Source organism: Aquarana catesbeiana, linkage group LG03 (genome assembly GCF_042186555.1).
Source record: "Aquarana catesbeiana isolate 2022-GZ linkage group LG03, ASM4218655v1, whole genome shotgun sequence".
NCBI classification, from domain to species: domain Eukaryota; kingdom Metazoa; phylum Chordata; class Amphibia; order Anura; family Ranidae; genus Aquarana; species Aquarana catesbeiana.
In genome coordinates this window covers 155,425,969-155,443,882 of record NC_133326.1, presented here as the reverse complement: position 1 = coordinate 155,443,882, position 17,914 = coordinate 155,425,969, and the positions used below count along the sequence as shown (strand labels likewise).

The 17,914-nt window shown below is 39.6% G+C and overlaps 1 protein-coding gene across 2 annotated transcripts in view; it reads left to right on the top strand.

The window, feature by feature from the left end:
- Positions 1 to 17,914, top strand: part of ITIH5 (inter-alpha-trypsin inhibitor heavy chain 5) — a 222,336-nt gene that overhangs the window by 55,934 nt on the left and 148,488 nt on the right. For both annotated transcript variants that reach the window (XM_073619435.1, XM_073619436.1), the window contains 2 exons: positions 26 to 195; positions 1,420 to 1,536. In XM_073619435.1, the coding sequence (XP_073475536.1) occupies positions 26 to 195; positions 1,420 to 1,536 (287 nt within the window). The remainder of the gene's footprint in view (positions 1 to 25; positions 196 to 1,419; positions 1,537 to 17,914) is intronic.

Genomic DNA, 17,914 nt, shown 5'->3' with positions numbered 1-17,914 from the left:
CTAATGTGCTGTTTTTTCTCAATAGATGAAATCTCCCCTCCTCCATCAACGATTATTAACCAGACAGAAAATTTTGCAAAAATAACGTTTGAACCCAATGTGGTTCAGCAAGCAAAGATCACTCAGAATGGGAATCTTGGTGATTTTGTGGTTCGATATGATGTAAGAAGAGAGCTTAACACTGGTGACATTCAGGTACTGATTTATTAAACTACAATCTATATAGCATGCAAAAGAGTTTTTTCACAATACAATGAGTCAGGTAATAACATACATTAAAGTAGAACTATAGGCAAAATTCTTTTTTTTTCATTTTGGATAGAGTAAAGGAGGGTTATTGCCAAAAGTTTTACTTTCACTTCCTACCCCATAGCCAAAAAAGGAAGTGAGAGGAAATCCCTGCAAATTAAGGAAATATCTTGGGGACCCCCGATCCAGCAGAACTAGTGTCCCCATTGGAAGATTTCCCCTCTATTACTTGTCTGGCGATGACCCAAAATGTGGGGTTTTCTTTTACTTTCATTGCCAATAGTAAACAGGACAAATAGGATGAATATTCCTAATGGGGGCACAGAGAGCAATAAAAAAGTACAAGTGTTGTAATCCCTAATCACTCCAAAACTAAATAAAAAGTTTTGCCTGTAATTATACTTTAATTCTCAGAAAACTCAGACAAACTGACTTACATGAGTAAGGTAATATATTACTACAATTGTTGTGCAAGTTGTTTCTTGTTCATTTTCCAAATGTGATTTTTTTATACGGTGTTTATACTAATGAACAGTAGCCTGCTTTCTACAACTGAGTAGGAGACAATTTAGGTCAATGTTTACATACTCTAGCTATTTATCAATTGCTAAATCAGATTAGTGGTGGGCAGTTTAGACAATGAAAAATGATGATCTCAGATGGTGCACTTGTTTGTTTGTTCCACCTAGTGACTCAAAGTGGACATATTCTCAAGCATTAACAGTCTAAACTGAATAAAGAGTAATAGAAAAATTGCAATACTTACATTTTTTGAAGACAATGTTAATTCACTGCTGACCAGCTGTCTAAAAATCTTGGGCATTTGGTCATGTGGTTATGCTAAACTCTGATGTTCCCCTTCAGTAGAAAACCCATTATCTAGTTCTTAGACCTTTTGGTTTGTGGTCAGCATCAAAGAGAACCTAGAGAATAATTTTCTCCAGAAAAAGACAAGTATTTTAGCCTATTGCTCTTAACTTCAGAACAATTGCTCACTTAGCTTAATATTAACATTTCAGTACAAGTCTGCTTTAACTGGAGAATTATTACTTTTTGCTGATACCAAAAAGTCTTCTGGGGCTCTGAAAGTTCTTGATAGAAACCGTTTATAGTGCACTAAATAATGAGGGTGAAAATTGCTTACCATATACATTGTTTTTTTTCTTCCAGGTATTAAATGGATACTTTGTACATTATTTTGCACCCACTGACTTACCTCCTCTGCCAAAAAATGTGGTTTTTGTGATTGATACAAGCGCTTCCATGGTTGGAACTAAAATGAGACAGGTGAGAATAAATAATAATGTTGATTGGTTGGATCACTCTTGAAGGAATGAAACATTGAATTGTTAGGCAAAGAAATGATTGTTATTGCTACCCTCAAGCATTCAGTACTGATAGCTGCCTGAGCACTTTTTAACTTACTGTGTCTGCGGATGTGGAACATTTAGCAGTCCAAAGGCATGGGCAATCCATTTCATCCATCATGCAAGAAACTCTTGTCAATCCAATCAGCTGTTGGCAAGGCATTCTGGAACATGTGGCTTCACATCAGCTGCAGTGCTAAATTTGCTTAAGCCTGCTAAAGGGTGTATTACTGTAAAAGCACAGAAACATAAGGGGAGATTTACTAAAACCGATGCACACAGAATCTGGTGCAGCTGTGCATAGTAACAAATCAGCTTCTTATTTCAGCTTGTTCAATTAAGCTTTGACAATAAAACCTAGAAACGGATTGGCTACTAAGCTCAGGTGTACCAGCTTCTGTGTGCACCATTTTTAGTAACTTTCCCCCAAAATGTCTGACAAAATTCTTACATTCACTTATTTAAAGTTTTTCATAGCTGACACGTTTGGTTTGCAGTGTTTGGTGTAAATACCTGGGTGCTCTCCTCTATTCCCTTACAATCTATAATTAAAGATCACTTAAAATCATTATTATTATTATTATACAGGATTTATATAGCATCAACAGGTTACACAGCACTTTACAACATAAAAAGAAGACAGTACAGTTACAATACAATAAAATACAAGAGGGTCCTGCTCACAAGAGCTTACAATCTAATAGAGTGGAGCAAGTAGTACAAAAGGTTGTAACTGTGGGGGATGAGTTGATTCAAGTGATACAAGATTAGTTGGAGGCATGATAGGCTTCCCTGAAGAGATGAGTTTTCAGGGATCTCCTAAAGGCAGCCAGACTAGGAGATAGCTGGAAAGACTGAGGAAGAGAGTTCCAGAGCATGGGAGAGGATCTGGAGGAGTCCTGGAGACAAGCATGGGAGGAGGAGACAAGGGAGCTTGAGAGCAGGAGGTCTTGAGAGGAGCAGAGAGGATGGTTTGGGTGATATTTGGAGACAAGATTGGTGATGCAGAGTTTTGCATGGCTTTGTATGTTGGTGTTAGTATTTTTAATTTAATTTGCTGGGCGATCGGAAGCCAGTGGAGGGATTGGCGGAGAGGGGTGGCAGAAACTGAGCGGTTGATAAGGTAGATGAGTCTGGCAGCAGCATTCATGCTAGACTGAAGATATTTGTGTGTGTTTGGCAAAGATGTATCTTCACCAAAGGACTTAACAGATATATCTAGAACTTGTGAACCAGTTTTCTAAAATATGTATTTGCTATTAGTTTTTCATACCATAGAAACAAATAAGTCACACAGCACTTATTGCGAACCTCTTATACATGATTACTGTGCATTGGTGATATCTGTTTGGGAAATAAGTTAAGTATTCTTAAAGAGGAATCAGAATTAGTATCACCAAGCTCATAGGTGTAGAAATTGCAGTCCCTGCTACCCTATTTGTAGTAGAAATCGAGGGCCAATTCACACTTTTGCAATGCCTTGTGGTGCATTAATGCACATTATGTCATGCATTAATGTGCTATGCATTAAGGAAGTCCATTTGATATGGCAGAGCACAGCAACAAACCAGAAACATACATGCCCCTCTCTCTGTGTGGTGCAGTTAAACCATTTACTGTATATTGCACATATAAAGCAGATGCATTGTGATAATACAGGAATACATGCATTTTCATGTGTGTTGCCGCAATTGTAATGGGGACTAAAATGTTTGTTTTCTTAAAAATGTATCTAGTCTCTTTTTACACAGGCTCCATTAATGTTTCTTTAAGTGATGTGAGAAAAATATAGAGACTGCCATTGCTAAGCTCTCCTTTGAGAATGTTGGTTTCCTGGCTGTCATGCTGATGCTTTGGCTTCAATACTTTCTGAGGCTCTGACCCAGACCAAGTATAGCAAATATTTCTGACCCTCATTTACAGCATGCTTGCCGCAGGTCTGTGATGCAAAAGTAATGAAGCCAGACCCAGACAGGCAACAAGAATTTTCAGAAGTGGGCCAGCAATGACAGCCACAATACTATTATCATGACAGAGTCACTTTAAGCCACAGGACATTACTTGGGGTTGGAAACCAAGGGCGGTGTAATGAATGAACAGGACAATTGTTTTTGAAAAGAAAAGGTTTTTTTTTTGTCTTTTCTACCCATAAGATTTTTAATATACACAGCAAAACTCATTATATGACTCATAAGAAAGGCTGCCCTTGGAAAGTTTTAATTCGATTTAGTTTATAGGAGTTTTAGTGTTAATACTTTGCTTGTATAGCTGTAAAATGACTAAGACTGAGTAAAAAAATAGAAAATCTATCCCCATTTAACACCGTTTCATTTGAATACTTTCTTTAATGCAGAGAAAAAAGATGATTGCTTTGTAATTTGCTCTTTCTTTCCTTAGTAACAAGCCCTTCAAAATTAGTTGGCATCTGACACTTTCAGAGTGTTGGATCCTACTATCTGCCTTCACCCGCCACCATGTTCCACTATATCAAGGGTCCAAACCAAGCTGACTGTGTCCATTTTTACTGCAAGAGCAGTGTAAATAGCACACTACTCTCAGAGAGCATGGGGCAGGGCCGAGTTCCACTGTGTACGTCTATGAATGCACACAGCATGGCTCAGGAGTGAGCCCACACATACCCGAAGTGGCTTCCTATGGTGACGCACGGAGCAGAGGAGGACCCCAGAAGAGGAGATTTGTGGGTGCCCTGTGCAAAACCATTGCACAGAGCAGGCCACGTATAACAAGAATGAGATCCCCCTGAGGAAGGCACGTGATCCCTGTGCCGAATATGCGTCGGGGAGGGGTAGGACGGAGCTGTCAGCAACAGAGGTAGTTGAGGAAGGACACACCGCACGCCATACAAACGCTTGTTTTATACAAGCACTCTCTGGAAAGATTGGTGCACTCATGCACCCACATATTGTGAGTACCCTTCTGGAGGACATCTGAGAGTGGTGGAGTTTATACCAGCATACCCTGTATGAGCCCAAGGGGTGGCTCCAATGCGTGTTTAGACACCGTTTAATGACCGTGTCACACGCTCAGAGGTGAGCGCAAGCACAAGTGGGGGGTCACAGGAGAGCACTGAAGCATGCTGGATTGTGAACACCATTAAGGAGGAGCATGAGGAACACTGTTTTTGTGGACACCACTTACTTGCACTTTATGTGTTGATATCAATGAATTGAACTTTTAAAGCGGGGGTCCACCTATCTATCGTTTTTTTTTTTTTGGAGTTCATTCACAAACTTTTCTTCTCATGATTATCTACTCACATGTTCTGTGTAATAAGTCCGCCTGTGTCCGATTTCGTTGTAAAGAATAACTTATAAAATTCACTGAAGGCGGTTTCCATCTTCATTGTGGGCATTTGAAGCCCACAAGCATGTATTTCCTGTGCTCCCAGCATTCACCGAGATGTTGTGATGACGCTGTTGCACAATGCATGCTGGGAAGCCTGAGACTGTGGGAGGTCTGGGAGAGGCTAGAAACACACCTACTCCCATGGGAGGAAAACCAGGAAGTGCTAAGAAGATTAGAAAAAAAAAAGGTAATTACGGCGATTTAAATTTTTTTACACAGCATGTCAGCATCTAGGCAAGGAAGAGAATGCATAGAGATAATGTTCAAAATTTGGGTGGAACCCCGCTTTAAATGTGGACACTTGATTTTGCACTTTGATCTTATATTTATAACCACATATATATATTGTTTTTTTTTTTTTTTTTTTTTGCATGTTGCACTTTATGGGATACTTTTATATAAGGATTGTATTCATTCTATAATTTATATATTACTAGCATTTTTTTTTTTTTTTTTTTTTTGTATATTGAAATTTTGTAGTATAGTTTTACACTATATATGCACCTCCCAACTATTGGGATATATCTGTTTTTTCAGCGCAGGCACGTTTATTTATATTTTTTGGTTTATGCACGTATAACATGTTTGTAATTTTAAAAAATGTAGGTTTTATAACCTCATAAAAGCGATTGTAAAGGAAAATAAAAAAAATAACAAGCATCTCTATACTTACCTTATACTAATTCCTTTGCACAGGGCGGCCCCGAACCTCCTTTTCTCGGGTCCCCTCCCTGTCTAGTGCTCCCACAGGAAGCCGCTTCCCATGGGGCTACTTGTCCATGCTCGCTCCCAAGCCCCGTTGCTGCATCCATTGACACACACAGCGGGATTCGGCCCCGCCTCACTCTCTCGTCACTGACTTTGATTGACAGCACTGGGAGCCAATGATTCCCATTGCCTCAGCAAAGCTAGTGAGACACAAAAGTGAGGGGAGAGAAGAGCTCAAGATGTGCACAGGGCTGGATTGAATGAGGGCTCAGGTAGGTATGGAGGGGGGGGCAATTTGATGCCTAAATATTTTTTACCTTAATATGAAGGAATGCATTAAGGTAAAAAATGTTTAGGCTTTAGAACCACTTTAAATCCTGTAAAAGTAGACTGCAGTGGTAAAGATCCATGGGCCAAGTAAGTATTTATTTAACCTTTAAACATTGGATTCAAAGATTGCAGCTAAGATTTTACTAGTACATTCTACTGCTTCCAATATATTTTATGACAATAGCATATGTGTGAACAAAACATGTATTACTCAATCCACATCTAGCCCATTCTTACTCATCTTTATGTGGATCCTGAATTGTTATTCTGATTACTTTAAATCTAAGGAAAGGTTTTTGTGTTTCCTTCAGAGCCAGATAAGAAGCATAGCCCTTGACCCTAAGAAAACATTCCGCAGTAGTTCAGAATAGCTGGCAGAAGACTTGAGCTCTCTAATCACACAAATGGCTCCTTTCCAATGGGAACTGTTCTAAGCCGTGCCAAAGAAACTCCATGGTTGCTGCTGAGCAAACAGCAATTCTAATTTCAACATGAGCAATTCCCTAAACAGGCTTAGTCATGTACTTAATTGAAAGGTGTCATTAAACTTTGACTCAAAGGTGTTCCGGAGCTACTAGAAGACAAACACGGGAGCTGCATTATTGTTCTGGAAAAATACACCCCTCAGTGATATTCATGCATTGAGCTTATTCTCACCTGGTCTCACAACTTAACTATTAGCCTGGAATTAGCCTGGAATTGTTAATAATTAATACTGTTGCTGTTTATTGCTATTACCACAGGTGCCAAATGCTTAGTGATAATCTGGCTTTGTTGAGCACACTGAAAAGTACACACTGAGTAAGCTGAGCCCAATGAACATCCAGTGGTCACTGGTAGTAGTGGATCCTTGGCAGGCCATACAGTGAGGGATCTGAGTATTTGTCAGTATACAATCTTCTGTTAGATAATGTGGGTACATTTAAATTGACAAGTAGAGCATTGTATAAAAAGAGACTGTATGGTATGCCTGTGGGCAAACACAACTAAATAGTTTATAATTGTACATTAGTTGTATAGTATAGACATGGGATTTTTAGTCTTTAACCATGGGTTACAGTATATGCAGCTACCTTCTGGTAATAGGGGACCTCTGTTTTTTGATTGTATCCTTAGGTAATGGGCCTCTTCCCTTTACTGAAAGAAGCTTATCTGTCACCAAATTTTAACCTCCCTGGCGGTTTTCCCGAGTGTGGCTCGGGGTTAAATTTCAGTACTATTAGCGGTAACCCCGAGCCACACTCGGGATTGCATTGCAGGATCCTGGTGCAGTATACTTACCTTGTCCCCAGGATCCTGCGATGTCCCCCCGCTGTGTTTCCTGGCCTGGTGCAGTTTCACACACTGGGGTCCCAAATCCATAGTGTTACTCGGATACCCTGGAGTGCCACTCCCATGGGCTGCTTGATATCACAGGCTGCTCTGCTTTCCCAGCCTCTGACCAGACCAGATAGCACGGCTGAAATCAGAAGGCACTGGGCCCTTCAGGATCCTCCATGCCAGACTCATCTGCTCTACTGAGTTCAGCCACTGGGCCTCATGGTGATGCACCGCTAGGCCTGCCCCCTTCTTCCTTTTTCGGTGAAGGAATTTGCCTCCTGGGATATGTGACATGCCTATCCCAGAAGGCACAGCAGGCATAATATAAGTCATTCACCTAGACGAGCGATGTGCATGGGGGGTGGGGCCTGCAGTTTTTACACTAAAATAAAAGGTAATAAAAAAGTGCGCTCTGTATACAGAGGAGGGGTGGATGGGAGGGAACTTAAATTTGAGGGTGAAGATCTGTTTTAAGAATTAAAATCAGGTTAAAAGTCATTATGCCACATACTAACTTTCACTATTGAAAGCCCTGTACTGAGAATTACATTTGAAACCCTAAATTTGAACATTATACTTTTCTTTGTGAAAGCTTGATTTTTGTATATGATTTAGCAGGTGATGATGGCTTCTTTAAAACATCCCCTGCTAGGATGACACGGTTCACTCCTGTGTGTGTGTGCAGGGGCAGCGTTGTCACCCTAGGAAACACACCTACACTTCCGATTTTGTTCCTCTCACCATATCTTCATCTACCTTTCTGGGGCTGCCATGTCATGACTAGGTAGAACACAGCCACGAGTTTATAATATGGAAAGCGTCAGAAGAAGCCTGTGAGCTGTGCTGGCACATAGCGCTAAAAGCAAACAAATCATACACTTAAGAAGAAATTGGAAGAATAAAAGGTATTCATATGCATTATAATTGCACATTTATAAAGTACAGTTTTTTGGAAGGTTTAATTACACTTTAACATCAGACTTCTGACAAAAAAACACAATACTAATGTCATTAACTCTCAGATGATTTGGGGACATTGACTAAAATCTATTTTGCACTATAGTATGCTGGAGAAAGAGGTCACTGATGCGTTACATTTTCCTTTATTACCAAAGTGCCATTTAGATGGATTTGAATCAAGTGATTTTTCCTTGTTAAAGAAGATCTGAATTTGACTACAGTTCATGGGCAGAACTGTGGAACATCAGCCACTGTCTTACAAGTAATCCTTTGTGTTCACATTCAGCTTTGTAAAAAGAATATGTTAATACTTTATCTCCTGCAAGCATGATAATCACAGGGAGAAGGGATTTCTGAAAAGTTTATAATTGCAGAAACCCACATTCTTCAGATGTTACTTTATCACACTAGTTTTTTTTTTTTTGGAACAATACCAAAGTAATTTGCAAGCCAACCTGACATCATTAGAATGCCTAATATAAATAAAGTATGCCAAACACTGTGCACTGAGTGCCTCAAAGCAGCCAGGTTTATAGAAAGAATCCTAGAACATTAGTAAAATGGAGACATTTTGGTTCCACTGGGTGTCCAAACTGAGCTGATTTCAAATAGGAGATTATCAAAGGTTTGGAGGCCCACGCACAATTAAGCATTTCACTGCTGTGTGTTAATTCACATTGCCTAGTATAAATAAAGTATGCAAAACACTGTCTACTGAATGCCTCAAAGCAGCCAGGTTTATGGAAAGAATCCTAGAAGGTTAAGAGAGTGAAGACATATTGGTTCCACTGGAAGTCTGAAATGAGCTGGTTTCAAATAGGAGACTATCAAAAGTTTGTAGGCCCATGCATTTCATTGAAGTGTGTTAATTAACATGCATTATTGCACATTGTGGTATGTACTAACTTGCATTATGGCAGCCCTTTTATTATGAATGCACCACATTGGGTGAAAAAAACATGCACAACCCTTTTAGGAATGCAGGGTACCACAACACATGTTTAATGCATTTTTGTGCACTGTGGTGCTTGGTGTGTTGGGTTCCACTGTACAATGCATTGGGGTACTATTCACAATGAATGGTCCCGCACATAGAGCAGGTGTGTTGCCATGTGTTGTGGCAATGCATGTGTTTTAATGCATGTTACTACATACAAGTGTAAATGGTCACTGATTTGAGTGACCCAGCACCATCAGTGGCCATATTTCCTTTCCACTTCACTCACACACAAATACTGCATGAATAAGTCCTGGACAGCCTCACTCCAAAAAATAGCCTTTATTTGTCAAATGGAATCAAAAATACATGCCACAGCAGAACGGACAGAAGAACTGAAGCGTTTCACACTATCAAACAGTGCTTAATCATAGCTATGATTAAGCACTGTTTGATAGTGTGAAACGCGTCAACTCTTTTGTTCGTTCTGTTGTGGCATGTAGTTTTGATTCCTTTTGACAAATAAAGGCTATTTTTTGGAGTGCAGCTGTCCAGGATTTTTCTCAAGTTAATTGCTACATGCATTGCCAGCACCTGTGACTTCCGAAGTAGAGGAGAGGATCATTGCAAATTGACCTGCAAGGAGCGGTGATATCTTTTTCCTTACTGCATGTATAAGCATTTAAACCTTTATATGGATATTCCACTAAAAGTAAAATGTGCCTATTATGTGATCACCATTATAAAATGTACTTTCTAAAAAAGTCCTGGACTTTTGATTGGTTCGACATTTAATTGTTCTACAATTCGAATCATGAAACCAAACATAATAAAAACAATAGCTAGGTACTGTATATGTGACAAAAAGAGCCTTGTATGCATTGTATAAAAGCTACAAATGCTAAACAAATTTCCAATTCAAATCAATCATCAGTAAGTAATTTGATTTTTTTCTATGTTATACAGCACTGTGCAAAAGTTTTACTCAGGTGTGAAGAAATGCTATAAAGTAAGTTTTATCAATTTACAAAATGCAAAGTGCGCAAACAGAAGAAAAATCTAAATAAAATAAGTACTTGGTGTGGCTACCCATTGGCTTCAAACCAGCATCAACTCTTACATATTGCACATTTTGTACATTTGCAAAGTCAGGGATTTTGTATGATTAGAGTCATGTGTATGACTACCCAATTATACCAATGTTGCCTAGTTTCTGTGATTATGTGCATACCCCTCAATCGTTGTGGTAGTATGGACATATACATATCTAGATCTGAAAGATCTTACACAAAAGAGGTAGTTCCATTCGCAATACACATTTATTGATAGGGTTACATAATATATACAAATTACAAATTTCACATAAACCCATTATGTAACACCAAGCAGGTGCTAATGAGCACCCATTTCATATATATGTTGAAACACAGTCATTAAATGAAACAAAAAAGGCTTTGTAGGAAGCTTAAAACTGGGTGAAGAACAGCCAAACTCTGCTAGTAAGGTGAGGTTGTAGAAGACCGGTGGTGTATAAGACATGGTCATACACCATGGCAAGACTGAACACAGCAACAAGACACAAGGTAGTTATACTCCATCTGCAAGGTGTCTCCCAGGCAAAGATTTTAAAACAGACTGGGATTTTGAAATGTGCTGTTCAAGCTCATTTGAAGCAGCAGAAAGAAACGGGCAACACTGAGGACCATAGACACAGTGGTCATCCAAGGAAACTTAATGCAACAGATGAAAGACACCTCATGCTTACTTACCTTCGACATCAGAAGACGTACAGCAGTGCCATCAGCACAGAACTGGCGGAAATCAGTGGGACCCAGGTACACCCACCTACTGTCTAGAGAAATCTTGCCAGAAGTGGTCTGCAAGGATGAATTGTGGCGAAAAAGTCATACCTCCGCTGGGGAAAAAAGGCTAAGCAACTGAACTATGCACACAATATAGGAACGTGGTGCAGAAAAATGGGAGCAGGTGCTCTGGACTGATTTAGTGAAAATTTTAATTATTTGGCTGTAACAGGCGGCAGTTTGTTCGCAAATGGGCTGGAGGGCGGTACAATAAGTGTCCGCAGGCAACAGTGAAGCATGGTGGAGGTGCCTTGAAAGTTTGGGACTGTATTTCTGCAAATAGAGTTGGAGATTTGGTCACGATCAATGGTGTCCTCAATCCTGAGAAATGCAGGCAGATACTTATCCATCATGCCATACCATCAGGGAGGCATGTGATTAGCCCTAAATTTATTCTGCAGCAGGATAACGACCCCAAATATACAGCCCAGTCAGTAAGAACTATCTTCAGCGTAAACAAGAACAAGGAGTCCTGTAAATTATGGTTTGGCCCCCACAGAGCCCTGATCTCAACATCATCGAGTCTGTCTGGGATAAAATGAAGAGTCAGAAGGATTTGAGGCAGCCTACCATCCACAGAAGATCTGCAGTTAGTTCTCAAAGATGTTAGGAGCAACCTACCTGCCGAGATCTTCAAAAACTAAGTGCAAGTGTACCTAGAAGAATATATGCTGTTTTAATGGCAAGGGCGGTTACACCTAATATTGATTTAATTTGGATTTTTCTTCTAACCATTTATTTTCCATTTTGTTAATTGATAAAAATAAACTATTAACACTTCTATTTCTGAAAGTATTCCTAATTTACAGCATTTTTTCCATACTTGCCTAAAACGTTTGCACAGTAGTGTATGTTTTCTTTTATGTTAACTGAATTTTATAATAAAATGCGGGTAAATATTTTAGAGCTAAAAGTGATCAACATGTTGTCAAAATATGTAAAAAATCTAAAAATTGCAAAATGCAAAATTCAGGACTTAATAGATTGGATTTGAGCTAATATACCATGACATAATCATTTAGAAATGTTCAGCATGTTCTAAAGCTAGCCATTGTCTAGTTGCTAATAGACTTGTTCTTGTAATATTGATGTGGTGTTTTTATTCACTGTTCATTAGTGACAACAGTCACTCATTTATATCACAAAGGTTAATCATTTTGCAAAATTTAACAGCTGGAGACAGAGACTAGCCTCCAGCTGGTTAATTTTGGCAAAATCATTATAAATGTATGAATAAAGGAAGTTGAATGGTTACACGAAATTATGGCGTGTAAGTAAAGCCAGGACCTTTTTTTTTCCCTTTAGGTGAAGGGATTTTTTTTATAGGTGTAGAGAAGAGTTAGAGCCCTTGTCAGATTGTTATTGCTATAATTGGGAAAATTCAATTCACCCTCTTTATGTGTCCTGGTAACCAGCAATGAAAATAACAGAAAATACAAAATGTTTGATTTGTCAGCAGAACTGACAGACAGGAAGTGAAGAGAAATCTCTGGAATAGGAAACGTGGCAAAAAAATCACTTTCGTTTTAGTGAGTCAGGATAGCCATATTGTTTTAAATCAGGCAAGTTAAACCCAAAACAATGGGTCCAACACAGTGGAAGTATTGGGGCCAAAACTATTTAATACCATTAACAGAAAAGATTTTAAAGCTTTTGTACTCCTATAATTATAGTAATATCTCCAACTTACATTTTATACCAGAAATAGCATTAAACATTTTCAAAAGTATTTAACTGCAGTATTATGTAAGCCAATAAGATGTGTATTAGCTGTAAAATATTAAAGGGCCATTTACTTAAGATTTTTAAATCACAGAGGTCGTAAAAGAGGTGAGAGGGCCACATACAACCCAAAAAATAAAGGTTTGGCATAGCTAATTTGGATCTAACCATTTGCCTGTCAGGCTGATGTAGATGATTACAGTAAACTTTTCTTAAGAGAGATGGGGGTGTTTCCCTTGCTGACCTCCTCCTGAAGATACTAGTTGCCTGGCTATTATGCAAGCCCACTGATTTTCAGAGTCATTGACCAGGAGCCAGTATACAGATCTAGAGAGTTGGAAAAAATAAAGGTGAAAGACTTGGTGAACATGACAGTGAGGGAACTTTCATTGTCAAAATAAAAAAATGTAAGCCTTTATTTATGCCTACTGGGATGTGATGGAAGTCGCTCCGTTCCATTGCACAACCCAATATATCCATATAACACAATATAAAATTGCTATACTTTTGTAATATACAGCAATATATACACTGATGTAGTTTGATGATAAAATATCATAATTTTTCGTAAAAGTAATCAGCAATTTACACTCAGTTGACTAGATGTAGTTGCAGTCCTAAACTAATTATAATTGATCTGGGAGGGATGTTTATACATATTTGAATGTATTTTGTAGCACATCTTCTCAGGACCATTGGCTCTCAAAATGTGCTCCATGATTGTCCTCTGTGTGGTCCTTAGTTATCTTAGCTTATGCTCTGCTGAAATCAATAGTGTCATTAGTGGTATTGGACAGCAGTCACCCAGAAACACAAGGTGGTAGAATGGTTTGGAGTATGTGTTTAACACAGCTGGAAAACAAGCGTCACCGTCCATAAGAAATTAAATTAGAACAGACCATGGAGAAAAAAAAAAAAAAAGAGAACATAATCTACCAAACCAGAAGGAAAAGAAAGCAGCTGGGTATAGAGAAAAAGAAAGCAGCTGAGCACATGAAAAAAAAAAGTCTGAGCAAGGCAGTTGTGTAAAAATCCAACAACCTAAAGTTGTGTGTTTGGAAATCTCACACTCACTGAACTCAAAATATGGAAATAAATATTTTGTACATGGAACCAACCTGGGACTAAGGTTGTACAGCTTATATTCAGGACTTACTTCTCCTATGACTTAACAAAAGTTGCTTGATACTTCGTACTGGGAACTTTTGAAAAACATTGGGACTGAGAATGGGGGTGGACAAGGGGCAGAGCAGGGGGCACTGGACCAAGACATATGCAATGGTTGTGGCATGCACCGAAATAGTGCCAATGGTTGCGGCACAGTGCAGCAAATGTAATGCAGCGTAACACGGTCGGACAGACTTTCCAGCGTACTTTCGCCAGACTTTTGATGGACTTCCGACGGACTTTATAACGAACGGACTTGCCTACACACGATCACACCAAAGTCCGACGGATTGGTACGTGATGACGTACACCGGACTAAAATAAGGAAGTTGATAGCCAATAGCTGCCCTAGCGTCGGTTTTTGTCCGTCGGACTAGCATACAGACGAGCGGATTTCTAGGTCCGGCGGAGTTACGACATAAAGATTTGAAGCAAGTTCCAAATCTAAAGTCCGTCAGATTTGCGACTGCAAAAGTCCGCTGAAAGTCTGGTGAAGCCCACACACGATCGGATTGTCCTCCAGATTTGGTCCGTCGGCGTCCGTTGGACCAGTCCGGTCGAAAAGTCCGACCGTGTGTACGCGGCATAAGAGATGAATAGTGGTGCACATACTGTTACGCTGTAAAATATGGGTCTAACATTGGTAAGGAAGAAATGCCTCCACAAGGTGTGAGGAAAAAATAAAAATACCCCACATTGGTATCAGTGGGTGGAAAAAAATATAGCAATGATGCTGTCAGTTGGAGAAAAAAAAACCTGCTGTGTCGGTGGTGTCAGTCCAAGGAGGACTGCCTTGGCATCTATGACAGTGGAAGGAAGAGGAGGAATATTAGAAGCCCTGGGGGAAACTCTTTAGGAAGCATTTAGCTAAGAGGTCTTGTGTGGCTGAACAGCTCTAAAATGAAGTGGGATGACTAAGGGGCTCTCAGAAGGCTTTGAGGAAAGCTCTGGGGTTGAGTTGCTCCTCCACCCTACCTGTACTCACAGTTCTGACCTCCTTCTATGCTCAGCAACCTCACATGAATGAAGACGGCTGCTCCTTTTCTCATCTCTAGTCATGTGATGTGTCACATGACTAGGGGAGAAAGGAAAAAGGACGTTTGGTCCTCGCTGCCATTGGAGGAAAGATAGGGCAGAATGTTCCTTCCAGCAACTATCCTGGTCCCCACTTTGCCTGACAAGATTAATGCTGCAGTAACTTATATCACTTAGCAAGAAACCAAAATAACTGAGCAGGGCATTGAGCCAGCAACCCTAAGTAAAAAGCCTCCCCAGATGAATGCTGTCAAGTTTCCAGATATGTACATATGGAATTTGTAATCTGAATCATCATAAAATTTGTAATCTGAATCATCATAAAATTGTATTTAATAATGAGTAGATTCTGTAGTGTTAGATTCAGACACCATGGGGCATGTTTGTACAGCAATGGATGTGACATTTTACCAAATATTCATTAAAGGTGAATCTTCTTGGTGCATGTGCTTTAACTTACAGGGGATATCTAGCCACCTGTGAATGTTTGGTGAATGTGACATTTACTGCTTTATAAATATGCCCCCATGTGATATATTGCAGGTCAACATATTGTTCACTTATACAAATGGCTGCAGTCTACTCTGTGGTTGACAATGAGATGTGGTATAAGGATATTTGAAACAGAATTGCATGCTCATGAACACAAGTTGAAGGAAAGACTAAAAGTGTCCATAAACAATAGAACATAACTACAATTATCAGATTATGGGGTTGATTTCTTAAAATCAAATAGGTTTACTTTGCAAGGGAATTTTGCTTTAACTTAAAGAATGTGGTGAAAATTCACTTTTAAAAAAACACCCAATTATATGCAAGGAAAAAAAAAGTATATTTGCTTGCAAAGGATTGGATGATGCAAGTCAGCGGAGCTTTATCTTATTCACTATTCACTAAGCTAAGGAAAAAGTCTCTTGCAAAGTGAATACTCCTTTTGCCTTTTGTAAATCTCTATGGAGCTAGGGCAACTGGGAATTGAAATTAAAGGCAAACATTTTTTTTTAGTTTTGGATGAAGTGGAGAAGGATTAGAACACCTGTCAGTTTGTATTGCTGCCTGTGCCCCTGTAAGGGAGTTTCAACCTCGCTATTTGTCCAGTTTATCGTTAAAATCGAATGTAAAAGTAAAAGAGATTTCCAAATGTTGGGTTGACACCGGAATAGTAATAGATGGGACACTAGTTCTGGTGACACCCCTGGATTCACTTTTGGAGGGATTTTTTCTCACTTCGTGTTTTGGTCATGGGACAGGAGGTGAAGGGACATCTCTTCTATGGGACACAAACGGCAAAAAATAAAAAACCTGACAGAGATTATAACCCTCCCTACTATCCAAAGTGAAAAATAAATTGCCTCTCTAGCAATGCCTACATAGTATCTCTAAAACTATGTGTGAAAATTCAGAAATCAGATTTGTAGATCTCCACAGTAGGCCTGTGTGTGGTTAAATGCCTGGATACAATGATATCATTCCTCCTTTCCCAATTGGCTGGAATTATTGCTTCTATTGTTGACAGCTCACTTTTTTGTGGTATGGCAGTAAGCTGTCAACCAATAAAACAAATAGAATTCCAGCCAACTGGGAAAGGAAGCATGATGTCATTGTATCAGATGATACTTAAAGTGGAACTTTACCAATAACAACTTGATAAAAGAAGAATGTTCTTTAGCAAGGAACATACATTCTACATTAACCCCTTCCCGACCGGCGCACGCCGATGTACATCGGCAGAATGGCACGGCTGGGCAAATGGACTTACAGGTCCGTCCATTTGAATTTCCCGCCGTGCCATTGCGTGCGCGCCGCCGGGAGCTCCGTGAGTCGGGTTGCGGGTCCCGCGAACTCGATCGCCGAGGGGATACCCGCGATCGCCTCACGGAGAGGACGAACGGGGAGATGCTGATGTAAACAGCATCTTCCCGTTCTGCCTAGTGACAGTGTCACTGATCTCTGCTCCCTGTCATCGGGAGCAGTGATCAGTGTAGTGACACACACAGTCCATCCCCCTTACAGTTAGAAAACACTCCCTAGTACTGACTTAACCCCTCCCTGCCCCCTAGTGGTTAACCCCTTCCCTGCCAGTGTCATTTTTATAGCACTGATTGTTGTATAAATGACAATGGTCCCAAAAATGTGTCAAAAATGTCCGACATGTCCGCCATAATGTCGTAGTCACAATAAAAATCGCTGATCGCCGCCATTACTAGTAAAAAAAAAAAATTATTAATAAAAATGCCACAAAACTATCCCCTATTTTGTAAACGTTATAACTTTTGCGCAAACCAATCAATAAACGCTTATTGCAATTTTTTTTTACCAAAAATATGTAGAAGAATACGATCGGCCTCAACTGAGGAAAAAAAATGTTTTTTTATATATTTTTGGGGGATATTTATTATAGCAAAATGTAAAAAATAATGCGTTTTTTTCAAAATTGTCGCTCTTATTTTGTTTATAGCGCAAAAAATAAAAATTGCATAGGCGATCAAATACCACCAAAAGAAAGGTCTATTTGTGGGGAAAAAGGACATCAATGTTGTTTGGGAGACACGTTGCACGACCGCGCAACTGTCAGTTAAAGCGACACAGTATTGAATCGCAAAAAACGCTCTGGTCAGGAAGGGGGTAAAATCTTCCGGGGCTGAAGCGGTTAATAATTATGCTACCAAAATTAGTGTGTGCTGTAAATTGCATCCATCATCGCTCCTGTTTCTTCTTGTCGGTGTCTGCAATTTTTCTGAAGCCCAGAGCCCCTGAACAGCAGTAAATCATAAAGCAGAACTAAACCCATTGATTTCGCGGTTTCAAAAACAGTTACATTCCTGGAATGCCAGGATTGCTAGCTGTGACATGTGCTTGTGTCCTCAACCAAACTGTCAAACCATCAAATG